The 26,731-nt window shown below is 43.5% G+C and overlaps 2 protein-coding genes across 2 annotated transcripts; both read left to right on the forward strand.

Annotated features, from left to right (window-relative positions):
• The first annotated feature begins 1,272 nt into the window (after nucleotides 1-1,272).
• On the forward strand, nucleotides 1,273-25,679 carry LOC103700686 (probable aldo-keto reductase 2). Its single transcript, XM_039117188.1, is given in 6 exon segments — nucleotides 1,273-1,584; nucleotides 1,667-1,867; nucleotides 6,011-6,183; nucleotides 6,263-6,365; nucleotides 25,099-25,412; nucleotides 25,414-25,679. Coding segments are annotated over 6 exon segments (1,023 nt in total). The 5' UTR covers nucleotides 1,273-1,371; the 3' UTR covers nucleotides 25,433-25,679.
• LOC113461339 lies at nucleotides 6,372-13,565 on the forward strand. The gene is made up of 3 exons (XM_039117190.1): nucleotides 6,372-9,917; nucleotides 10,005-10,080; nucleotides 10,173-13,565. The coding sequence occupies exons 1-3, from the start codon at nucleotides 9,831-9,833 to the stop codon at nucleotides 10,604-10,606; spliced, it is 597 nt and encodes a 198-aa protein (XP_038973118.1). The 5' UTR covers nucleotides 6,372-9,830; the 3' UTR covers nucleotides 10,607-13,565.
• Nucleotides 25,680-26,731: the final 1,052 nt, after the last annotated feature.

The following is a 26,731-nucleotide window of genomic DNA, read 5'->3' on the forward strand; positions in this document are numbered from 1 at the left end:
TTAACTGTGTTCACAGACAACTTAACTGTGTTCCTAGACAAGTTAACTGTGTTCCTAGACAAGTTAACTGTGTTCACAGACAACTTAACTGTGTTCACAGACCTGGGGTCGACCCCTGCTCACATGGAGTCGACTCTCTCAGGCTTTCCAGAGAGCTGTTTTTCTGCCTGATTTCAGGCGTCGACTCCAGCTCTTTAGGGGTCGACCCCAGGTCTTCAGGGGTCGACCCCAGCTCTTTAGGGGTCGACCCCAGCTCGACCCCAGCTCAGCATAAGTCTACAATAATTTTCTAATAACACTTAACTGTGTGCACAGTCGAAATAACTGTGTTCTGGGGTAGAATAAGTGTGTTCCGGGATGATTTAAATATGTTCCAAGCTTATTTAACCGTGTGTCATGTTAGATTAAGTGTGTTCCAAACTTATTTAATTGTTCCAAGCTTATTTAACTTTATTTTTATGTTTTCCTTTTTTTTCTTCTTTTTTTTTTCTTTTTTTTTCTTCTCTTCTTCTTTCTTCTTTTTTCTCCTTTCGCGAGCTGGCGGCACACAGTTAAGTTGTCTGCGAACACAGTTAACAGGACTGTGCACACAGTTAAGTGTTCTTAGAAAATTATTGTAGAAGTGAGCGAGTCGACCCAAGATTCTCACGAGTCGACCCCAGCAGAGCAGGAGTCGACCCCAGTTCAAACTTTTTCTTTTCTTTTTCTTTTTTTTCTTCTCTTCTTCCCTTCTTCTTCTTTCTTCTCTTCCCGCGAGGCCGGCGGCGCCGGAAAGGGGCTGGGCCACGGCGGACGCTGGAGGAGGGCGGGCCGTGGCCGGCGACAGCCGCAGGACGCGGGACGGCGCCCTTCTTCCTCTTCTTCGGCACCTTCCCCCCATGGGGGCAGGGGCGGAGGCATTCCCGGCGGCGCGGCCGCGGGAGGGGGCTCGGGAGGAGGCGAGCCGGGCCGGCGGCGGCCGCGGGAGGGGGCAGGCCGCGGTCGGTAGCAGCCGCGGCTGGGAGATTACAGTTTGGAAAGTCTCTGAAATTCTTCTTCTTCGGAAGAATGGGAGATCATGAGGGAAGGGGCATTTTCGGTATCTTATTTCAAAATAAAAGGGGCTCAGGGACCGGGAATTACAGTTTGGAAAGTTTCTGGACCGGTTGTTTTAGATTTAATTAACAAGGACTTTTTGTTACATTGGAGTCTTTAGAGGGATGGGAAAGTCAATTAACCTTTTTTTTTTAATTTTAAATTCGGTTTTTCCTGAGTAATGACGCAAGAGCTTCCGTTTATCCCTAGACAGTATAAAATGGTGTGACAATATGTTAAACCAGCCATCCCCAGCCTAAAACAGAACAGGAAGCAGCAGTAGGTGGTGCAAGAGCCATGGCGAGAGTGGGGCGCATGAAGCTGGGCTCCCAGGGTCTGGAGGTCTCCGCCCAGGGCCTGGGTTGCATGGGGATGTCCGCCTTCTACGGACCCCCGAAGCCGGAACCCGACATGATCGCCCTCATCCACCACGCCATCTGCAGCGGCGTCACCTTCCTCGACACCTCCGACGTCTACGGCCCCTTCACCAACGAGGTTCTCCTCGGCAAGGTAAACCCTTTTGCCCTCTTCTTGTGCTACTGGAGGCTTGAGCATAGGTCCTTCCCTGATGCCTGCGTGGTGTTTGTTTTAGGCTCTGCAAGGCGGCATGAGGGAGAAGGTGGAGCTGGCGACCAAGTTTGGTATCAGTTTTTCTGATGGGAAGATGGAGATACGTGGGGATCCGGCGTATGTGAGGGCCGCCTGTGAGGCGAGCTTGAAGAGGCTTGGCGTCGACTGCATCGATCTCTACTATCAGCACCGAATTGACACTCGGGTCCCCATCGAGGTTACGGTGAGTTCATCCTTCCAAATGTCTCTCAAGGTTTTGCAGTTCTCGAGAAATGCAAACCTCAGAGAGGAAAAATAATCTGTACTTGTTCAAGAGATGCCAATTAGATTTAATTGTAATATTGAAGTAATTGCAAATGTTTGGAAGACAAAGTTGAAGGGTAGGTAGAGGAATCTCATCTGTTTTTGTTGAACAAACTCATAGCTTCAAATCATGCTTTTGAGCAAGGACTAAAGTTGCAACAATCCAGGATCTCATCCAAAATGACTAGCCGGAAGGTATTATTTGGGTTCCTTGATCCTGTATAAGTACCCAAGATCTACCTAGCGAATAACCGATGTGGGACTAAACATACGCCCGCACGGATCCTCACATACTCCCCCCGTTCAAGCCCTGACGTTCTCGTTATGCTAAGGGTTCAAATATATTCAAATCTAATCACAAACACCATGATCGGTCGGTGGTCAACCCCACTGGATCCATGCTGCAGTTTTCCCTAGTCTACATAAGTTATGGGCCGGATCCGCTCTGATACCATTTGCAACAACCTAGGATCTCACCCAAAATGGCTAGCTGGAAGGTATTATTTGGGTTCCTTGATCCTGTATAAGTACCCAAGATTTACCTAGTGAATAACCGATGTGGGACTAAATACACGCCCGCACGGGTCCTCACAAAAGTAATTGACACTATAAAGAAAATCTGGTATTTATCTTGATATCTTGGTCAGGCCAATAGGCATTGTTTATATAAGGATCATGCAATAGCTAAGCCAAAACTCTTAATGCAATTTGGACAATAATCTTTCTCGAATAGAAAAATCACAACAATCTAAAACAATGGAACTTACTGCATCTAATAATATAACCAATTTGAGCTATCCCAGAAATGCATTTACTTCTAGTTTTAATGCAAACCTGTACCCATCTAAAAAACCTCATACAAAGATATTTTTTTTAAAAAAAACAAAAGACACTACATATTCTGATTGCAATCAAACAATTGTACATAAAATGGAATCCAGAAAACACACCTACTGTGGCCAAAAAATCGAGCTATTATATTTAGTTACTTGGTGAAGATATGCCAAAAAGAAATGGTGATTTTTATAGTCTAGCTTTTATGCTAAGGCACCTTTAAGTTTAACCCTACATCATTCCCTCGGGCTATGAGTACTATTTAACCTTGATGTTGTCTATAGTCTTAGAATATATCCTAAAAGAAGGAAAGGACCCTTAAGAATAAAAATCTGGAAATAGGAATTCTATTTCCATTTTTTTAGATATCTGTTAAAAAAAATGTTTGGTTTACACTTTTTTTTTTAACAACAAGAGAAGCCACTCAACCATGTTAAGGCTGGGAGGTAGCACTGGGGTGCGGACGATCTCCTTGAGGTTCTGTGCAAGGGTGGCCTCAATCTCGGCGATTAGGGCGCAAGCATTGTTGATGGCCTCATGGTCGAGGCGCTCACCAGGGATCTCGAGGACGGAGTGGGTTTGGGTGATGTCGGAGATGGCAACGACCATGGAAAAGTTCGGTTGTGGTTGCTTGGAAGGTTGCAAGGCTGGTAGGCGACGTTATCGTCATCACAGGCAGGGAGATCGTTGGGGGCATAGGAGGAGGCAGAGTGGGGTAGAAGGCAAGAGAGAGGAGGTGGGTCGATCTGGTTTTAAGCTAGGTAGAAGAGGCCAATGTGCTCAACGGTGGTGATATCGCGAGGTGGTCTTGCTCCAGGGACAAGTCCTCGAGGCGAATATAGGGAGGTTGGGTGTTGATCATGGGAAGGTCGGGCAAAGGGGATGACAGAGGTGCAAACCCACTTTTAAAAAAACTAGAAACAAAAATTTCACTTTTACTTTTTTCAAAAATAATGAAAGTTGTTTCAGAAAAAAAAAAAAAAACAAAACCAAGATAATCAAGCATCTGTTCTACATTAGATTCCATGCTTCTGTTAAAAAAGAAATAGAAAAAAATAGTGCCAAGCAGGGTCTAAACCTAATCTTTTCTCCTGTCTAACTTTCCTCATTAGAGTGGCATTTGGTGGTGGCCCTCTTCTTTTCTCATTTTCTCACCTCTCTCTCTGTTTTTGCAAGTCTCTATGTGCTTTTCACAGCTATCCGATTACTTTCGTGTCTCTCCCCGATTCTCAAAGGATTGGTCCAAACTATCTCATGCAGGAGGTGAGTCTGAATATGTCTCTCATTTTTTGTCATTTTTTCCTTTTTTTCCCCGTATAGCATCGAGTATGGAAGAGGGGTTGGATGGGAATGAGAGTTAAGTGTAAGCTAAGTTTTATTGTTTGCGGAGGGCCAAGGTTTGTGCTTGGGAGTAGATGTAAGGAGAACAAGGGTCATTGGTCTAATTATGCTTGGAATTGATTTCATCTATGCTGGGGCTTGAGCTGGTATGGTCGATCATGGGTTCTGGCCTACACCTAGTCCTAAACCTTGAGTAAGGTTTGTTTGGACCAAGATAGCCTAACTTGAGAACTTGGTAGTTGGGGTTCTCCAGCATATGTTTGGGGCTGTTGAAGTTTTCTCCCGGGAGTCAAGAGAAAGGAATTGAATGAATTTCCTTTTAAAAATTACTTCTTATCATGAATTTCTTTCATCTTGCTTCGAAAAGAAAAGGTATGTCGTTTTCTGCTTAAGAATTTTGTGCAAGGTGTATGTTTCTTTTTTTTTTGGGTTAGACTTCGACACACACATTGTGCTTCATAGAACATGATGTCTGATTGAAGAACCTGGATTGTCCAACTCATGATTTTATGTTTTTAAAATATTTGCCTCATCTCAGAGGCTTAGGCTTTCTAAAACTTAAGGTGCTTTCTAGAACATGATGCATTCTTGTCTCTCCCTTCTCACTTTCATTACTTAAGCCTACTTATTTAAGCTTTCTTAAATTTTATTAATGCATATTATCATCTGTACTTTCTTTGTGCACTTCTTGGTCAAAGAAACTTTTCCGAACCTCTCTTTCGTGAAAACATATGAAACGATGGTAAAAATATTTACCCTTTATTATGTCTTGATGGACAAAAATATACCAAAATAAGAGATGCTTATACTTTCTCAAAGTTTCACTAGGTAGGGGAAGTATTACGTATGGGGCGTGTCTTCATATGAGAGAGTTGTTAAAGTAGAATGACCGTTGATTAGAAAAAAGCATTCATTACTGACAGTGTTTTATTCTACATCATGATGATATGTTGGCATAATATGGGCTACGAAAGGGAAGTGATATTCTGTTAGAACTGGAGAACTGAAATCTATGATTTAGGGATGAACTTTCTGCTATGAGCTTGAAACCTTGTCAGCACGAACAATGGACTGAGATCCTAGTTTGGTGGTTGGATTTTAAAATATTAGGATGTGCAGACTGTAGTCTTTAGAAATTGAAGGCTGCAAGGTAAGGCTTAAAAGAACTGAAAGAGTGAATGCTAGACAGTTATTACCAGTTTGATCGTAGGTAATAACAAAGGGTCTTTTGTAAATTGACCGGGAGGTTGGTAGACTATGTGAATGTGTCTTCTATCATTATTACTGCTAAGGAAGTTATGCAAAGGTCCATCTGCATGTGATGTAGAGGCGAATGAAGTAGTAACAACAGAGAATCACATTTTAGAACCAGTTGGGAATGTTCATGAGCCTGAAGTGTAAAAAAAGAGTATTATCATATAAGAAGAAGGTCTAAGAAGAGTAGGAGCATAACATTTTTATTTTCAAATGATGAGAAGAAGCTTATTGCCAAGCTATGACTGCCACCGGTTGTTGAAGTTTATAGGACTGATCTTGTATCTAGCTTAGTATGAGGACAATGCCACTTTATTGTCCTAAGTGAAATCGCCCTATATTCAGATGTGATTTATAATTTACTGATCATGCCATAGGAAGGATAACAATTATGAAGCATTTGAGTTTATTGTAATCATGCACCTGTTTTTTTTTTTTTTTTTAATTTCCCCAGTTGTGTTTAGTCAGTAAAACCTATGATGCTATGTCATTTGACTGTATTATTCATCCGGCTTGTGAAGGGTATTGTAGGTTCTAATATTAATTTATATTTTCATATTCGTACCTTGACACCTTTTTGCCTGAATACAAGTTGGTTAGTAAATTGATCATCATTTTCTTTTGCCATTATCAGATGGGAGAACTCAAGAAACTAGTTGAAGAAGGAAAGATAAAATACATTGGGTTGTCTGAAGCATCTGCTTCAACAATCAGGAGGGCACATGCAGTTCATCCAATAACTGCTGTCCAGCTGGAGTGGTCTTTATGGACGAGAGATGCTGAAGAAGATATAATTCCCACTTGCAGGTGAGTTTGTTTACATATTGGTGGCTAACATTTATTTTTCTAATATTGCCTTTCTTATTTTTTGTTTTGAGATTTCCAGAGAACTTGGTATTGGAATTGTTGCATATAGTCCATTAGGCAGGGGTTTCTTTTCTGCTGGACCGAAAATGGCCGAAACTTTGTCAGACCAGGACTTCCGTAAGGTGCGTATTTCTGATAAAATAATTATATATGTATATAGAAAATAGCTAATGGAACATTATGCGATGTGATATTGGTAGTTATCAAATGTATGGTCGGGATAGATCAAGGGACCCTGTAAACATAATAATCTACCTATCAAAATTGGTCGCATCTGGTAGTTAAGCAACTAAGACTGCTGCTTGTGTTAATTCAAGGATGAAACAAAAACTGACGTCATATTGTCATTTAGAAAACAGTAATACAATCATATGCATGTGTTATGTGTGTCCTTTCTTTTTCCTTTATTGCTGCCTTTTCACACTCGGATCGATGTAGCCTGGACATGGATGAGAGAATTTGATTTGGATGAGTAACCAAGCAACTGATTTTACAAAAAAGGGAAACAAAAAAGGATACAGGAACATATAGAAAAAAAATTTACTAGCAAATTACATATATTTGTTTGTTAAAATTTGTTGTTGTAGAAAATATTATAAAATATTTTTTGGTTTAGATGTTTCATTATATTTTTCCACAACTACCCCAAATTAGCTTGAGGATACAGGAAACATGACATTTCATATCATTATTTTCCCACCAAAATCCTTAACCATGCTATAAAAAGCAACAAAATGCCTACTTTTTCTAGTGTCTGGCTCAAATGGCCACTTGATACAAAGTATGGGCGAGTATAACCGCCTTGCCTCATTGGGCAAGCAGCTGGTAGGGGCTTTGGCCAAAGGACCATAGTTTCTTTCCCAATATGAGCTAGATCAGCACGTAACAAAGGCCGAAAGGCCAGAACAACCAAACAAGGGCTCATAGCCCAAATGAAGGCCCGTCAAAGGCCTAACCAAGAGATAATGGAGGATGTCCACCATAGTCTGCTGTACTGGCCGGTACGGGCCGGTACGTACTGATCCGGCCTTAGATTGGTATCGGATCCACGTGGAATCCGGTACCGGGTGGTTTTTATAGGAGAGCCGACTGGTATGTGGTCCGTACTGGCATCGTACCGGTGCGAACTGGCCGGTTCGCACCGGTACGCCATTTTTTTTTTTAAACAACCATAGTGCCGTGCGCTGTGGTTTTTGAAACCACTGCGCCGCGCGTGGTTTCAGAAAGAGAGGCCACTTCTTTCTTTTGAAAAAAAGAAGTGGCCAAGAGGCCACTTTTGTTTGTTTTGAAAAAAAGGAAGTGGCCTCGGCCACTTCTCATTCTTTTGAAAAAAAGAAGTGACCGACAACGGCCACTTCTTTTTTTAAATTTGGTGGTTGAGATAGCAGGCAATGGCACAGTCACTCGTCCTGCTCCTCGGCCTTCCTCACTCGTTCGGTTATAAAAACCGAATGAGAGCATCCAGAGTTCTTAAATCCAGCGAGCTTCTGAGGGATAACCAGAGAAGGAAAGATTTGAGAGATAGCCCATAAATTCAGGAGGAGTTCCTTCCAAAAAAATCCAGCGAAGACTATTTAAGGTGTGGTTTCTTTGTCCTATGTTATTTCATTAATTTTGTTAATAAGTAGCTTAAAAAAATAGTTTATAAATTGCTTAAAAAAATAAGATCATGCTAAAATTTACTCCATTAGCTTAATTTTTTGATATGTTGCATATTTATGGTAGGAATGAAGCCATCAAGAAAAACGAACCCTACAAAGAGTGATATTGGTTGGTCTTATGGGCGAGGACTTAGAAGAGAGGGACAACGACACCAGTTTTAATGTAACTTTTGCGACAAGATCTTCAAGGGAGGAGGGGTAATCAGGTTGAAGCAACACTTAGCCGGAAATTCCGGTGAGGTTGCTACGTGTCCGAATTGTCCGGACGAGATTCGTGTGCTGATGAGGTAGAATCTCGTTGAGGTCAAAAAAGCGAAGGAGAGGATTTTCAAGAAGAGGATGAAGGTGGATTGCCGAGCGGCAGAGCTACCTTCCTATCACTCTAGAGTGCCAGAGGAGGTTGAGGATCTTGATGAGGAGGAGGTAAATATTCAGGCGGCCATGCAGGCAAGCCTGGATAATCAGTGGCAACAGGAGGAGATGGCCAGGCATAGGGCTCGATTTGGGCCCTCTGCATATGAGTCGGGCGACGGTTCTGGGAGCACTAGACAAGATCCAGAGTTCTTGAGGACAACTTCATTCAGGAAGGGCGTCGACAAAGAACGTGGCCGGATTGCATCTATGCTGGATAGTTTTGGTAGCTGAAAGAAGTCATCTTGAGAAATTCCATAAGGAGCGACAATTAATGATGTAGATCCGCATGCTCTCCGCAGCAGAGATTCAAGGCAGCAAGGGGTAGATACAATGTGGATGAAGGATAAGAAGAAACTATGTGGCGAGCTATTAGATCCTTGTTTCACTTCAGCCACATTCCAGCGAATGTGGCAGACAATACGTACTACAGGTCTGCCATTGCCGCCATACAAGCTACCGGTCCCGGTGTAGTTCTTCCAGATCCGAAGGACATCTACTGTGAGCTTCTTGACAACAATAAGGAGCTGGAGAATTGGATTGACTCCTACAAGAGCAAGTGGCCCATATATGGACTAACCATTATGTACGATGGTTGGACCAATCCGACTAGGTGGAGCATCATCAACTTTTTGACATATTGTGATGCAAAGACCTTCTTCCAGAAGTCGGTTGATGCTTCGGCTTATGTGCACAACACTGCGTACATGCTGAAACTTATGGAGAATGTGATTGATCTGGTAGGAGAGGAGAATGTCGTGTAGGTCGTCACTGATAATGGGCCGCAATATAAGACTGCCGGGAAGATCTTGATGGAGCGGCGACCACATATTTTTTGGATCCCATGTGCTGCACATTGTATTGATCTCATGCTAATGGATATTGAAAAGATCCGTAGGGTGCAGCAAACGGTGGAGACAACCCAACGCATCACCAGGTATATTTATAACCATAATTGGGTCCTTTCACTGATGAGAAAGTATGCAGGGGGAGAGATTCTGAGACTAGGAGTCATACGGTTTGCTACCAACTTCATCGCACTTGATAATATTCTCGAGAAGATAGGAGCCCTACATCAGATGTTTGTCATTCCCGAGTGGCATGATAGTAGATATTCTTATGCCGGCACTAAAGGGAGCAAGATAGAAGACTTGGTGACGAGACAGTCATTCTGGCAGCGGGCTACTACAATAGTCAAGGCTATCAAACCATTATATGAAGTGCTGCGGGCCGTAGATAGCGAGATTTACCCCCAGATGGAATTTTTGTATCACATGATGGTTAAGGCAAAGGATCAGATTATGGAGACAGATTCAGCGCATGGCCAGTCGTACATCAACATCATTGAGCGACGGTAGGGAGCACAAATGGGTAAAAAATTGCATCTAGCAGGTAAGCAAGAATATTGACAATTAAAGTGATGGATGTACTTATGTAATTATGCTAAGATAGTCTCGTATATGTGCAACATACTATCTAAACCTCCGGTTTCAGTACAGTATAGATGGAATTGATATGGATGAAACACTTCTGGATGCTTTGCGCAATATGATTTACAAGATGGAGCATGATCCAGAAAAAGCGGCCCTATATCTTGAAGAGGTAACTATGATTTAGTAATTACCAGCATGTGTAAGTATACTGTTATCTTCAATTATTAACATGGTAGAACACGCTTCTTTTTCACAGAGCAAAATATTTAGAGAGGGCAGCTATAGTTTTGGCCAACGAGCGGCTGTCGTCAGCAAACACAATATAAATCCAGGTACGTCACATATCAGAAAGACATTCATCTGGTGTTACTTGGTTACTAATATGGAACTATTATATATGTAATTTTCATAAATATTTTTGCAGCTGAATGGTGGGTGCATTTTGGCGGGTTCGCAAGAAATTTAAAGCGGATAGTTATCCGAATCTTCTCCCAAACAGTCTCCTCTAGTGGCTGTGAGTGCAATTGGTCTACCTTCGCCCTCATCCACAACAAACAAAGGAACCGTTTGGCACAAAAGCGTCTCAACGATCTTGTTTATGTGTGCTACAATTTGCGGTTGAGGCTAAAGTGCATTCAAGAGGAAGCAGAGCTCAAGTATGCAGATCCTATGTATGGGACCATCACCGATGATGACGATGATCTACTGCTCGACTGGCTTGTAGTTCAGCAGCAGGAGTCCGAACTTGACGAGCCAGGATCGCTTCCACGGCCAGCTAGCTTCATAGCCACCGAGGCTAGGGTCGATCCAGAGCAATGGGCTGAGCGCAATATTTCACGCACTCCCAGAGCTGATTAGCTGCAGTCATAGGGGAGCCAGTCACCACATGATTTGTACGAGACACCCTCCGAGAGAGCTGATCGAGGGATGCTCAGTAGAGAAGGGCGACATAGCCAGACAGAGAGGGCCAGAAAGGATAAACAAAGGGTTCCAATGGAGAGTATCGAGGAGGAGACTTGGACTAGCAGCGATGAAGGTTCTGGTAGTGATGGATCTTCTAGCCATGGAGGGAGCGGAGGACAATATGGTACTTATGAGACACAGCCAGAGGGTGGTCTTCATTTCACCGGTGAGTCCCAATTTACGGGTGCTACACAGGATACGGACCACGGTCGACCACCTGACAGATTCTGTGAGGATATCATTGGATATAGAAGACGGGCTCCTCGAAGTCATTCAGGAAGACAGGATATAGCTGCAGATGAGCTTTTATACGGATACAGATTCTATTATCCACAGCCTCAGCCTGACGAATATGGATATGGTGCATCGGATTTTGCTTCCGTCATATTTCGATGGGCCCCTACACAATCAGAGGACACCTCTTAGAGCCAGAGCGTGAGCGAGAGATCCGACAGTTCTTATAACCTGGCGCGCGTTCTTTCTGATTGGGTTGATCTGCCTCCTCCTGACTATACTTATGATCCGGATATCTACGAGAGCCATCGGCACTCGTCCCGATTTTGATATCCGAGAGTGCTTTAAATGTATGTAAATGATTGTATCTTAATTTGAAGATGTGTATCATTTTATCATTTGGAACGGAAGGAAGTAATAACATGCATCATTTATGTTTCAAATTTCAACCCTAAATTTAAATATAGAAACATCAAAAATCATGAAAAAAGCAATAAAAAAACATCAAACTTTACTTAATACTTAATTTAAGATCCAACAGAGACAACACTTAAAAAAAAAAACGGTATGGACCGGACCGGTACCGTACCAGTTCGGCTGGCCACCAGTACGCCGACCGGTACCGGTACGGCGGACCTTGATGTCAACATCCTCTTCCATATCTTCACAAGTTCTGAGACTCTTTTCTCCCGTACTACCGAACCTCTCTAGCTTTGGAGAAGAAAAGTTCCACCTTGCTCGCAACCAACAACAATGCACTTCTAAGAATAAGTGGCAAGGCCTATCAGTGTCAGAGAAGGAAGCCAAATTTAACCTATGAACTCAAGCTTGGAACCCTCCCATCCCTTCCACATGTTAACTTTGCCGGTACTATTCTCGCTTCCTCGAGCAACAACCAGACCGCCTAAACATGGCCCATTGCTGCAGGGCCGAAAATGGAGAGGATTTCGCGGACTTTCTTACTCTAGAGGGGAAGGTAGAGAGAGACAAAAAAAAAAGAAAATAAAACCTACTTCCATTATGGTGGATAATATTCATTGTTAGAAAGGCCAACTCCACCATCAATCTGCAAAATCCATATCCAGATAATTTGATAAGTATTTAAGGTTCTATTGCATATGGTGAATGCAGGAGTCCAGTTTGCACAACATTAAGTTGTTGCCTTTTCCTTGATACAACATGCCTTTGTTCATGATCCCAACAAAAGCGAATTATAATTATAGTTCGACTATGCATAATTTTAGTTCATTAGGCAATATATTTTAACAACTTCTGCATTTATAAATTGTAGTATTGACATATGTTGACAATGGCATTTGGCAAGTGCAATGCAATCAGATGAAACATGGATGGCAATGTTCTTATTTTCTTTTTCTTTATTTATATATTTTTTTATAAAGAACTTAGAATATCTAAAGATGCGACATAGAAAAGCTATCTTCTAGAATGCAATGGGTTGTTAAATGGTTTCCATTTTTCTTGCTGGTGAGCTTTCCTATTTTGTCTTACCATACAGAACATGAATTTTTTAAATATGAGATTGTGTATATATCAATGAGTGTGTATTTGTATACATATACACCATATCTATGTATATACAGATGCACGTATCATAGTTATAGGACGTTAGACTAAAATGAGAGAACTTTACATGCATTGCCAAGTTCAATTATGTGGTTTGAAAAATGATAACCAAAATTGTTGGATTCTGTCTCCAAGCTTTAAAATGCTTATAGGAAGATTTCATATGATTTGAGCGCACAACAATGCTTATAGGAAGATTTCATATGATTTGAGCTCCCCCCCCCCCCCTCAAGCTACCAATGAAAAGAAAAAGAAAAAGAAGCATACTATGCTGCTAGAACTATTTGGTGGGTGTGATACACCCAAGGGGTCCAAAGCATATGTTTTTTTAAGAACATGTAATCATTTCAGTCCTTGTATATCACACTAGTGGTTCATTTTGTTTTGCTTTCACCATCACTAAATTTGCAAGTGGGTATACGAGGGTTCATGTGGGTGTGTGTTTAGTCCCACATAGTTATGCATTGGGCAGATCTTAGATACTTATACAGGGCTAATATATCTAAAGAGTACCTTTTGAATAATCTTTTTGGATGAGGTTCTGGGTTGTTGCAAATGGTATCGAAGTGGACCCGGCTCATAGCATATGTGGACTAGAGAACACTGTAATATAGGCTTTTCTGGGACTGACTATGGGTTGATTGTTGTGTTTGTGATTGTAGTTGGACCTTTGGCCTAGCGAGGATGCAAGAGATTAAATAGGGAGTGTGTGAGGGCTTTTGTGGGCATGTACTTAATTTCACATTGATATGTGCACATATCCTTGTTACTTGAACCGGGCCAAGTAATCCAAACACATTCTGACTAGCCTTTTGGGATTAAGGTGTTGGATCGTTATAGTGTAAACCTTTTTTTGCAACTTGCACAAAATAACTATACCCTTATATGGATACAAACAGAGATATGTAGGGACTGTTTAGTTTCCTGTAATTAGCATCCTACAGTTGCAGTTGACTGCAATTGAATTGCAAGCAACCAAAACAAGTGTTTGGAGGCCTGCTATTGCAATTGCATGTTGCAGTTCAACTCAGGAAAAGGTCCCAAAAGTTGTAACTAGAATTGCAAACAAAATTGGTTATTTCAACTACAAGGAATCTTGTAATGGGAAAAGTCCTTTAGAAGAGTTTCGCTTACCACTCCAAACATTCCCCTTCTTCTCCACGTTGTCCTTATAATTAAAGTAATAATAATAATATTACTGTAATATTATTAATGAAGTAATATTATACTATTATAATGATATTATCATAAATGGTAATATTATATAAGATTATAATATATTATTGCTGTACTTTTTATTATTCTTGATGCAGAACTATTCCCGGAAGAGGTGGCTGCCACGCTGGTACTTCAACTCGGGATGATTGTTGTAATTGTAAAATGTGAAAACAGAGGAAGGGGAGGAAGAACAGGAGGGGAGGAAGAACAGGAGGAAAGAGAAGGAGGAAGAGAGAAGGAGATGTGGGGGAAAAGAAAGTTCTTAATCGTTCATTAAAACCCTAATCATGAAAATAGTTTCCTACATATAGGGCCAAATAAACACAATTAACATAAAACCCCCTTACACAAAAATAACTCCTAATAAGCCCACAAATAACACAAATAAGCCCTAAAATGCAGACAAGCCCATAAATAAAAATAAAATAAATATGCAAATAAAATGGTGGCCTACCTGATGTCCCCATCAACTCCTCCCGGGTGGGAAAAAATGGACCCAATCCGAGTTTGACTCAATCCGGAGGCTCAGGATCATCTGGATGAAGGGCTCTGATGTCCCCATCAACTCTTTCCGGATGAGAAAAACTCGACCCCGTCGAGTACAGGTCTGACCGGTTGTCGTATTGCTCCAGAAGATCGGGGTCAAGGCGCTGCAACTGTGCTCTGGAAATCCACGTCACATCAGACTTTGGTCGACCTTTTCACCGAACAAGGTAACGTTGGTAACCACCGTTCCTGGTTGAAATAACCTGCTCATCCAATATATGTTCTATTTGTTTTCTGCGTGCATGAAATTTGGGAGGTGGTGGCTCAACGGCAGGTAATAGATCAGGGTGTCCAACATGGGCAGATATATCAATAAAGGGGTCAGAAGGCATGAATATTGTCTTTTTGTATGGGACTAAATCTTCAATATTAAATGTCGCACTAATCCCATAGTCAGCAGGAAGATCCACAACATATGCATTCAAACTAATTTTCTTTAAGATTTTGAACGGTTCCGCACTACAAGTTTGCAATTTCTTAAACGTATCTGAAGAAAATTGTTCAAACCTAATTCTTATCATGACGTAATCTTTTTCACTTAACTCTTTATAACGTCTGTGTCAATCAGCAAGGGATTTATATTTTAAGTTATTAAAGTGACTACAATTACTGATTTTTTGATGCAATGAATGTGGATGTGATGCAATTGATTGTGCAGACTCAAAGACTCTATACTGATGAGACATGAAAAACATGTCTATGGGTTGCCTAGGTTTGTAATCATGCACCACTTCGAATGGACTCATATCTATGGACTTGTTAGCCGAATTATTACATGCAAACTCAACTGTCGGTAACATTAAATTTCAGGTCCTAGCATATGCATTCGGTCTGAGCCTATGATGTGGAAGGTTGGGCAGAGATGCTCCGGAAACTAGATCAATTGCACGTTGGATATCACACATTAGAGAAAGTGCATCTGAAAGATCATCAGGGACTACATCATGAAACTCCTCTAGAAGGGAAACTACTATAGGGGAATGTTCAAGATTGGACGCCACATGGGTATCTTTAGCTACAAGTGCCAATTCAGGTGACTGGCTCTCAATATCTGTCACTACCTCTTCGATAGTAGTGATGTGAAGTGGCTTGGTTGTACTTAGATCAATAGGCTCCTTTTGGGAATCATTTTGGACAAAGTCTAATTCTGTGGGTTCGTCTTCAAAGTCTTCTACATAGTCTTCTATATTTGATTCATAGACTTCTTCGACATATTCGGTCTTTTGGATCCCAGCTTTTGGTTCAGTAATCAGGTAAGTTTTGGCAGGGCATTGGGACGCAATGTGGTCGGACCTTTGGCACCAGAAGCATTGGATTTGGCTTCGAGAAGGAGGGTAGGAACCCAATATTCCTTTTTCCTTATCAGTTGAAGGGTTTGGGACAGGCATCGGGGAGGTCCTAGTCGGTGCTGGGGTTAGGCCAAGCTGATTAGGAGGATTGAAAAGTGGTCTAGGTTGTGGGAGATAATTTTGGTTAGGTCGGGCTCCTAGGGCCAGTGGTCGAGGGTCGATGGGCCTCACCACAGGTAGTCTTAAGAAACTATCTACATCTTGAGCCAACTGGTATGCTTGATTAAGAGTGGTAATCTCTCGGAGAAGTAGTTCTTTCTGGATCTCCTCGCGGAGTCCTGCCCGAAACCTAAAGAGGGTAAGGGTCTCCCCTTCTATTACACCGCACTTTTTATGAAACTCCTCAAATCGTGCGATGTAATCAGCAACTGTCGATGTCCTTTGAGTTAGCTTCTGCCACCTATCCATAAGGCGTTGTCGGTACGAAAATGGCAGATACTTCTCATTTAGCTTTTCTTTCATATCCTCCCATGTAGTTATACGAGGAAGCCTTTGGATCTCACGCATATGTTCAACATTATGCCAGTACCAGTGAGCTTACCCAATAAGCTTTATTTTGGCAAATCGCACTTTTTTATCGTCAGTCATTTCGTTCCACTTAAGGTAATTATCCATGGCGGCTCTCCAATCGAGATACACGCTTGGCTCGGATTGACCAGCAAAGGTAGGGGCCTCTATTCTTACGGTATGCAGCAGCCTCGCATCTAGATCGCGCTGGTGAACAGGAGGTGGTTGGTTCCTATGGGGATGGGGAAGGATTATAGGTGGTACGGCCAAACCGATTTTAGGTTGAGCTGTAATGAGGGTTGGTGGTTTAGGGGTCTTAGAATTTCGCATGAGCTCACGGATTTCTTGTTTGAACTCCTCGTTTCCAGCCCGCATGGCATCGAGCTGTTCCATGAGAGATCTCAAAACATCGGGATTCATGGTAGCTACAAGGATTTTAGGTTGATTGAAATAATACTCCCTATCACTACGGGTTGGTATGCAATGACAACACTAGATGATGATGTGAAATGCAATATTACTAATGAAACCCTAATAAATATGATGCAATATCAAATTTGATTCAGGACAACCTACTAATGCAATCTATTATGATTTCAGAGATCAGCAAGTTTTCACAAGAATAACTTAAAGTTTAAATATTGCTGATTTTTACTTCGGTTATTCGGAATTAAGGATTAAGATTATTCAATTTAAGAAATTAGATTGCAATCAAGTAGTACAGTTGTTTTGATCCTAAATCAATCTGATCGAAGAATGCTGAGAAACGTCCTGTTACAAGAGTGTGCTAATTTAATATCAAGATTTAATGGGTAATAGGATGGGTTCGGAAATGAAAGGTTTGATGTTCTGAATTTTGATAGCAATATAAGTTTCAAAATGTGGCTATCATGCAAGAGAACTAGAACATAATTAAATGAGCAAGCCCAAGAAAAGTGGAAACCTTATTACCTGTCGTGAAGTAGGCGATCAGAGTCGTTCGCTTGTGGCTTTTCAAGCAATGGAGACGTCGTCGGACGCAATGCAGGAACTCAGTGGTGTTGATTGCTGAACCCAGCTTGTTGCACGATTGAAGTGGACGCCGAGGAGATATGAACGGCTGGAGGTTGAAGCTATGAAGAGGGGATGCTGCTGGCGCACGGGTTGATGAAGAGCCTGCTGGGGTTGATGTGGGGACTGGTTAGCCTTTGGGCCTCTGGATGGGCTTGAAGTGATGGCCCCGAGGGCCTCTGTCTGCGGGTCAGAAAGAGGGGGAAGGAGGGGTTCCGATGGGGTGAACGGGGATTTGGTTTTTGGGGAGGGGCGATGGCCGGTGAGGAAGATGGAGGAGGTTGTTGCAGCGGCGACGGTGGCGGCGAAGGGAGGGCGGAAGCTTCGGCGGCGTTGATGGCGAAGGCCGAAGCCGGTGGCCGCAGTCGAGGAGGCGCTGTGGTCGGCCGGAGCGACGGAGCAGAGGAAGCGGCAAGCGGGTGGCGGCGGAGCTGCTGCGACGGCGGAGGCGGAGAGGGGTTGGGCGGCGCGGTGGAGGCAGACACCGAAGAAAGAAGGGGATGGTGGCTTCGGCCGGTGGAGCGGAAGCGGCGAAGGGTGGGCGGCGTGCGGCGGAGCTTGGCGGCGGCACGGGTGGAGCGGCGCTCAAGGGCGGCGGCGCGGCGTGCGGCCGGAGAAGACGAACAGAGGTAGGTCTTTTTTTTTCCTTTTTTTTCTCTTTTTTTTTTAACTCAGACCCGTTAGGAGTCGGGTTAACGGGTTTGACCCGCTCTGAAAACCCATTAAGGGTCCATCACGTGCAAGTCACGTGCGTAGCTTTTTTTTTTGTTTTTTTTTGAAGGGGGGACGGATCGGGCTAGTGGGGAGCGGGTTAACGGGTTTGGCTCTTACCCGTTAGGGCTGATGGTCTTCAACCTCCCGACGGTTCGGGAGGGCGGGTCGTTCCTCGTGGCGGCGGTTGCGGGGACGGGCTGCGGCGGGGCTCTGCAGCGACGGACGGCGGCCGGAGAGGGATGGCCGGTCACGGCCGAAGGCGGCTTCCGGCGGTGCAGGCGGAAGCGGAGTGGCGCTGCGGGCGGTCTGCTCGTCAGCGGAATTCGGCGGCGGGGAGGCGGCGCGACGCGGAGCTGGGGAAGATCTTCCTATGGTGGTTCGGGCGTTGCTGGCGGCGACTGATGGCGGCGGTGGAGGCAAGCACGGGCGTGATGACTGGTGGGAAGGGGGGAAGGGGAACGGGTAGATGGGAACCTGGCTGATGGGGCTCGGGTAAAGTCTGGAGCTCGGGTGACGTCTGGCAACGGCGCAGGCGGAGGATGGAAGCGGCATGGCTCGACGGTGGAAAGGGGTTTTCCTTTCTCCTCTGGTTTGAACCGAGAGAGAAAGAGAGAGATTCCTTTTTTTTTTTATGAGCATCGAGAGAGAGAGAGAGGAAAGGGGTGGTGGGCCGTGGGAAGTCGATGGAGAAGCAGTGTCAGGGAGGCGGAGGCGGTGGGATGAGGCTGCGTAGCGGGGGTGGCGGTGGATTCAAGTGGCAGCAAGGGAGAAAGACGCTGTTTAGGGACCGGGGCTTTGGCACAGAGGCAAAACCCGAGGCTATGATACCAAGTTGATGCAAAATTATTCCCGGAAGAGGTGGCTGCCACGCTGGTACTTCAACTCGGGATGATTGTTGTAATTGTAAAATGTGAAAACAGAGGAAGGGGAGGAAGAACAGGAGGAGGGGAGGAAGAACAGGAGGAAAGAGAAGGAGGAAGAGAGAAGAAGGAGATGTGGGGGAAAAGAAAGTTCTTAATCGTTCATTAAAACCCTAATCATGAAAATAGTTTCCTACATATAGGGCCAAATAAACACAATTAACATAAAACCCCCTTACACAAAAATAACTCCTAATAAGCCCACAAATAACACAAATAAGCCCTAAAATGCAGACAAGCCCATAAATAAAAATAAAATAAATATGCAAATAAAATGGTGGCCTACCTGATGTCCCCATCAACTCCTCCCGGGTGGGAAAAAATGGACCCAATCCGAGTCTGACTCAATCCGGAGGCTCAGGATCATCTGGATGAAGGGCTCTGATGTCCCCATCAACTCTTTCCGGATGAGAAAAACTCGACCCCGTCGAGTACAGGTCTGACCGGTTGTCGTATTGCTCCAGAAGATTGGGGTCAAGGCGCTGCAACTGTGCTCTGAAAATCCACGTCACATCAGACTTTGGTCGACCTTTTCACCGAACAAGGTAACGTTGGTAACCACCGTTCCTGGTTGAAATAACCTGCTCATCCAATATATGTTCTATTTGTTTTCTGCGTGCATGAAATTTGGGAGGTGGTGGCTCAACGGCAGGTAATAGATCAGGGTGTCCAACATGGGCAGGTATATCAATAAAGGGGTCAGAAGGCATGAATATTGTCTTTTTGTATGGGACTAAATCTTCAATATTAAATGTCGCACTAATCCCATAGTCAGCAGGAAGATCCACAACATATGCATTCAAACTAATTTTCTTTAAGATTTTGAACGGTTCCGCACTACAAGTTTGCAATTTCTTAAACGTATCTGAAGAAAATTGTTCAAACCTAATTCTTATCATGACGTAATCTTTTTCACTTAACTCTTTATAACGTCTGTGTCAATCAGCGAGGGATTTATATTTTAAGTTATTAAAGTGACTTCAATTACTGATTTTTTGATGCAATGAATGTGGATGTGATGCAATTGATTGTGCAGACTCAAAGACTCTATACTGATGAGACATGAAAAACATGTCTATGGGTTGCCTAGGTTTGTAATCATGCACCACTTCGAATGGACTCATATCTATGGACTTGTTAGCCGAATTATTACATGCAAACTCAACTGTCGGTAACATTAAATTTCAGGTCCTAGCATATGCATTCGGTCTGAGCCTATGATGTGGAAGGTTGGGCAGAGATGCTCCGGAAACTAGATCAATTGCACGTTGGATATCACACATTAGAGAAAGTGCATCTGAAAGATCATCAGGGACTACATCATGAAACTCCTCTAGAAGGGAAACTACTATAGGGGAATGTTCAAGATTGGACGCCACATGGGTATCTTTAGCTACAAGTGCCAATTCAGGTGACTGGCTCTCAATATCTGTCACTACCTCTTCGATAGTAGTGATGTGAAGTGGCTTGGTTGTACTTAGATCAATAGGCTCCTTTTGGGAATCATTTTGGACAAAGTCTAATTCTGTGGGTTCGTCTTCAAAGTCTTCTACATAGTCTTCTATATTTGATTCATAGACTTCTTCGACATATTCGGTCTTTTGGATCCCAGCTTTTGGTTCAGTAATCAGGTAAGTTTTGGCAGGGCATTGGGACGCAATGTGGTCGGACCTTTGGCACCAGAAGCATTGGATTTGGCTTCGAGAAGGAGGGTAGGAACCCAATATTCCTTTTTCCTTATCAGTTGAAGGGTTTGGGACAGGCATCGGGGAGGTCCTAGTCGGTGCTGGGGTTAGGCCAAGCTGATTAGGAGGATTGAAAAGTGGTCTAGGTTGTGGGAGATAATTTTGGTTAGGTCGGGCTCCTAGGGCCAGTGGTCGAGGGTCGATGGGCCTCACCACAGGTAGTCTTAAGAAACTATCTACATCTTGAGCCAACTGGTATGCTTGATTAAGAGTGGTAATCTCTCGGAGAAGTAGTTCTTTCTGGATCTCCTCGCGGAGTCCTGCCCGAAACCTAAAGAGGGTAAGGGTCTCCCCTTCTATTACACCGCACTTTTTATGAAACTCCTCAAATCGTGCGATGTAATCAGCAACCGTCGATGTCCTTTGAGTTAGCTTCTGCCACCTATCCATAAGGCGTTGTCGGTACGAAAATGGCAGATACTTCTCATTTAGCTTTTCTTTCATATCCTCCCATGTAGTTATACGAGGAAGCCTTTGGATCTCACGCATATGTTCAACATTATGCCAGTACCAGTGAGCTTACCCAATAAGCTTCATTTTGGCAAATCGCACTTTTTTATCGTCAGTCATTTCGTTCCACTTAAGGTAATTATCCATGGCGGCTCTCCAATCGAGATACACGCTTGGCTCGGATTGACCAGCAAAGGTAGGGGCCTCTATTCTTACGGTATGCAGCAGCCTCGCATCTAGATCGCGCTGGTGAACAGGAGGTGGTTGGTTCCTAGGGGGATGGGGGAGGATTATAGGTGGTACGGCCAAACCGATTTTAGGTTGAGCTGTAATGGGGGTTGGTGGTTTAGGGGTCTTAGAATTTCGCATGAGCTCATGGATTTCTTGTTTGAACTCCTCGTTTCCAGCCCGCATGGCATCGAGCTGTTCCATGAGAGGTCTCAAAACATCGGGATTCATGGTAGCTACAAGGATTTTAGGTTGATTGAAATAATACTCCCTATCACTACGGGTTGGTATGCAATGACAACACTAGATGATGATGTGAAATGCAATATTACTAATGAAACCCTAATAAATATGATGCAATATCAAATTTGATTCAGGACAACCTACTAATGCAATCTATTATGATTTCAGAGATCAGCAAGTTTTCACAAGAATAACTTAAAGTTTAAATATTGCTGATTTTTACTTCGGTTATTCGGAATTAAGGATTAAGATTATTCAATTTAAGAAATTAGATTGCAATCAAGTAGTACAGTTGTTTTGATCCTAAATCAATCTGATCGAAGAATGCTGAGAAACGTCCTGTTACAAGAGTGTGCTAATTTAATATCAAGATTTAATGGGTAATAGGATGGGTTCGGAAATGAAAGGTTTGATGTTCTGAATTTTGATAGCAATATAAGTTTCAAAATGTGGCTATCATGCAAGAGAACTAGAACATAATTAAATGAGCAAGCCCAAGAAAAGTGGAAACCTTATTACCTATCGTGAAGTAGGCGATCAGAGTCGTTCGCTTGTGGCTTTTCAAGCAATGGAGACGTCGTCGGACGCAATGCAGGAACTCAGTGGTGTTGATTGCTGAACCCAGCTTGTTGCACGATTGAAGTGGACGCCGAGGAGATATGAACGGCTGGAGGTTGAAGCTGTGAAGAGGGGATGCTGCTGGCGCACGGGTTGATGAAGAGCCTGCTGGGGTTGATGTGGGGACTGGTTAGCCTTTGGGCCTCTGGATGGGCTTGAAGTGATGGCCCCGAGGGCCTCTGTCTGTGGGTCAGAAAGAGGGGGAAGGAGGGGTTCCGATGGGGTGAACGGGGATTTGGTTTTTGGGGAGGGGCGATGGCCGGTGAGGAAGATGGAGGAGGTTGTTGCAGCGGCGACGGTGGCGGCGAAGGGAGGGCGGAGCGCGAGGGCGGAAGCTTCGGCGGCGTTGATGGCGAAGGCCGAAGCCGGTGGCCGCAGTCGAGGAGGCGCTGCGGTCGGCCGGAGCGACGGAGCAGAGGAAGCGGCAAGCGGGTGGCGGCGGAGCTGCTGCGACGGCGGAGGCGGAGCTCGAGGGAAGAAGTAGGAGGGGTTGGGCGGCGCGGTGGAGGCAGACACCGAAGAAAGAAGGGGATGGTGGCTTCGGCCGGTGGAGCGGAAGCGGCGAAGGGTGGGCGGCGTGCGGCGGAGCTTGGCGGCCGCACGGGTGGAGCGGCGCTCAAGGGCGGCGGCGCGGCGTGCGGCCGGAGAAGACGAACAGAGGTAGGTCTTTTTTTTTCCTTTTTTTTCTCTTTTTTTTTAACTCAGACCCGTTAAGAGTCGGGTTAATGGGTTTGACCCGCTCTGAAAACCCATTAAGGGTCCATCACGTGCAAGTCACGTGCGTAGCTTTTTTTTTTGTTTTTTTTTGAAGGGGGGACGGATCGGGCTAGTGGGGAGCGGGTTAACGGGTTTGGCTCTTACCCGTTAGGGCTGATGGTCTTCAACCTCCCGACGGTTCGGGAGGGCGGGTCGTTCCTCGTGGCGGCGGTTGCGGGGACGGGCTGCGGCGGGGCTCTGCGGCGACGGACGGCGGCCGGAGAGGGATGGCCGGTCACGGCCGAAGGCGGCTTCCGGCGGTGCAGGCGGAAGCGGGGTGGCGCTGCGGGCGGTCTGCTCGTCAGCGGAATTCGGCGGCGGGGAGGCGGCGCGACGCGGAGCTGGGGAAGATCTTCCTATGGTGGTTCGGGCGTTGCTGGCGGCGACTGATGGCGGCGGTGGAGGCAAGCACGGGCGTGATGACTGGTGGGAAGGGGGGAAGGGGAACGGGTAGATGGGAACCTGGCTGATGGGGCTCGGGTAAAGTCTGGAGCTCGGGTGACGTCTGGCAACGGCGCAGGCGGAGGATGGAAGCGGCGTGGCTCGACGGTGGAAAGGGGTTTTCCTTTCTCCTCTGGTTTGAACCGAGAGAGAAAGAGAGAGATTCCTTTTTTTTTTTTATGAGCATCGAGAGAGAGAGAGAGGAAAGGGGTGGTGGGCCGTGGGAAGTCGATGGAGAGCAGTGTTAGGGAGGCGGAGGCGGTGGGATGAGGCTGCGTAGCGGGGGTGGCGGTGGATTCAAGTGGCAGCAAGGGAGAAAGACGTTGTTTAGGGACCGGGGCTTTGGCACAGAGGCAAAACCCGAGGCTCTGATACCAAGTTGATGCAAAATTATTCCCGGGAGAGGTGGCTGCCACGCTGGTACTTCAACTCGGGATGATTGTTGTAATTGTAAAATGTGAAAACAGAGGAAGGGGAGGAAGAACAGGAGGAGGGGAGGAAGAACAGGAGGAAAGAGAAGGAGGAAGAGAGAAGAAGGAGATGTGGGGGAAAAGAAAGTTCTTAATCGTTCATTAAAATCCTAATCATGAAAATAGTTTCCTACATATAGGGCCAAATAAACACAATTAACATAAAACCCTCTTACACAAAAATAACTCCTAATAAGCCCACAAATAACACAAATAAGCCCTAAAATGCAAACAAGCTCAGAAATAAAAATAAAATAAATATGCAAATAAAATGGTGGCCTAGCTGATGTCTCCATCAATTCTATATTATATTATTATTGTGTTATAATAGTTTTATCATATTATAATAATTTTATGTTATTGTGATATAATACTATTAGAACAGTATTAAGTTATTAATATAATGATTGTAAAATATATTATATTTAATTTATTAGAATATTGCAACAATGTTACTATTATTACTAGGATACTGTATGATTATTATAGTATTGTTATTTCATTAACATTAAAATTTTATGAATTATAATTGCATATGATAGTAATGCGTCTCGTTATTATTGTATTAAATTGTTTTGACATTTATGTAATTGCTTTAGTAATTATTCTTATGCTAAGCCAATGAGAATTTAGTAGCAATATTTTTCCTATTATAATTATAAAAATAATATGATAAATGTTATACTATCATCGAAAAGGTGAATAGTTTATTGTTTGTCAGGGATAACCTTACTAGCTTAATTGTAGGGTAACTGTATCTCTTTCCAAATCAAACAACGAAACAGTTTTAATTACATTTGCAATTTTCAATTACTGATAACCAAACAAGGCCCCTTTCTACAACTATAATTCCAGTTGCAAGCAGTTGAATTGCAGACTGTCATTGAATTATGTGCAACTGAATTGCATGCAACCAAATTGCCTCCTAGACATATAAAGGAGAAATGGAATCAGAGGTGCATCCAGGTAATGTTTGCATTAAAATAGTAGTTATTTTTGTTTATAGTTACCCAGAAACCTATTTCCTGTAATTTTGTTTTCACATTTCATAATTGTTTCTTCTTCTGGATCAATTGTTCATCTTAGAACCTTTTTTTTGGTCAAACATTTCAGAACTTTTTCATTTCCAGCATTTTGCTCTTCCATTGTTTTATGGTTTCGTAGATTCTCTTTATGTTAAATAAAGAAGATAACTGAACTATTAATGTCACCGGCACAGCGGATGTCTGAGTACATTTTCTTTGTTTTTTTGTTTGTATGTATTTGAGCCTTTTGTTTCATGTTCCATTCATTGAAAGATGAATGATTTTGCAGAGTGTGCCCAGATTTCAACCTGGGAATCTCGAGGAAAATGCACTTATATTTGAGCGTGTAAATGAAATGGCTAAGAGGAAGGGATGCACCCCTTCACAGCTTGCATTGGCTTGGGTTCATCACCAGGGAAGTGATGTCTGTCCTATACCAGGCACCACCAAGATTGAGAACTTCAACCAGAATATTGGAGCACTGTCAGTGAAACTTACGCCTGAAGAAATGGCTGAACTTGAGTCGTATGCTTCAACAGATGCTGTCAAGGGTGATAGATATGCTTCTTCAATGAGCACATGGAGGGACTCTGATACTCCTCCCTTCATGGAAAGCTGAATGATGGTTCTTTTGCAGCCTGCCTTCCTGTGCCTTGTTGCAGGTTGATAGTAATTATCTATGAATTTTGAGAGTATGGAAGGACTGTTGTGTCTATGTTTGAGTTCACCAATGTGCATGATTTGCAGTGAACGCTGGCTACTCTAAGCTTCTGTTTGTGGCTTGCCTAAAATAAAAGCTGAGTTAATCTCTTTTGGTAACAATAAGACTCCTAGTGTGTTCAATAAAAATGTGTTAGTTGTTGCCACCAACTACCACAGAGTGCACATGAGAACAAGGATGGATGGTGGTTTCCTATCTAATTTCTTTTTTTTTTTCTAACTTCCATCCGCACGCATGCACGCAAGCAAGAGAGCACCACATATGAATACTTTTATAACTTGGATTGGAAATTGCACTTGGTGATGCAATCTATTTTTTTGTTTCATAAATGCAACATACATTTGTTTTTGATTATTAATAGTTTTTCGAAATTATTCACACATGTAACTTAGTCTTAAAGTCGATATAAGTGCTAGGGTCCAATCATCTTTGGAGTTCCAAGGTAGAAGTTAAGTTGGGGATTTCACTCTGCTCATCTTTGTGCTTATTTAAGCCACTCATGGGCCAGATTTGTGGGACAATCTCAAGTGGTAGCTGGAGCTGCTTGTCAACAAATTCATTGGGGGATTAGATCTAAGGACAGAAAGGGAACTACGCAAACCCTTCTTCTTCCTGTTCTCTTTCCCTTCTCCTTTCCCCTTCATCCTCTTTTCCTTTAAGAATTAGGAAAAGGAGATATTCTCTAGCCTCCATCCACAAATTAACTCTGACATGCTGGAGTTCTCCCAATAAGAATTTGGCTGCACATATTAGCCCCAACAATAATGACATGCCTTTCTTTCATGGATGGGAGAAGAGGATGCATACCCATGTGAACGTGGTCGGGTGTTCAGAGTGATTACTCAACTTTTTTTCTTTCTTTTTGATATTACAGCACGAGGCTAAGCATTGACAATTCCACTAAAATAAACAAGAACTCAAATCAAAAGAGCTAAGGGACATTGATCAGTCTATATGATAGGCCGTGTGGCACAAGACCCTTCTTTGGAAAGCAATTGATTTCGCTCTTTATATTCAACTATTAAATAATGAGAACTAGAATGTATTTTTGAAATCATAGAAGACTCTTGAAGAAGGCATGAGGAACTATGAACTCCTAGATTTCAAGATTAGATCTATGCTGGAACCAAGGTTGGGCGCCCGTGAGAGCATGCCCTAGCCTTTAGAGCCCTGTTTCATGTGGGAGTTATTCCATGGTGAT

This window comes from Phoenix dactylifera, unplaced genomic scaffold, assembly GCF_009389715.1.
Source record: "Phoenix dactylifera cultivar Barhee BC4 unplaced genomic scaffold, palm_55x_up_171113_PBpolish2nd_filt_p 000189F, whole genome shotgun sequence".
In the NCBI taxonomy this organism is placed as follows: domain Eukaryota; kingdom Viridiplantae; phylum Streptophyta; class Magnoliopsida; order Arecales; family Arecaceae; genus Phoenix; species Phoenix dactylifera.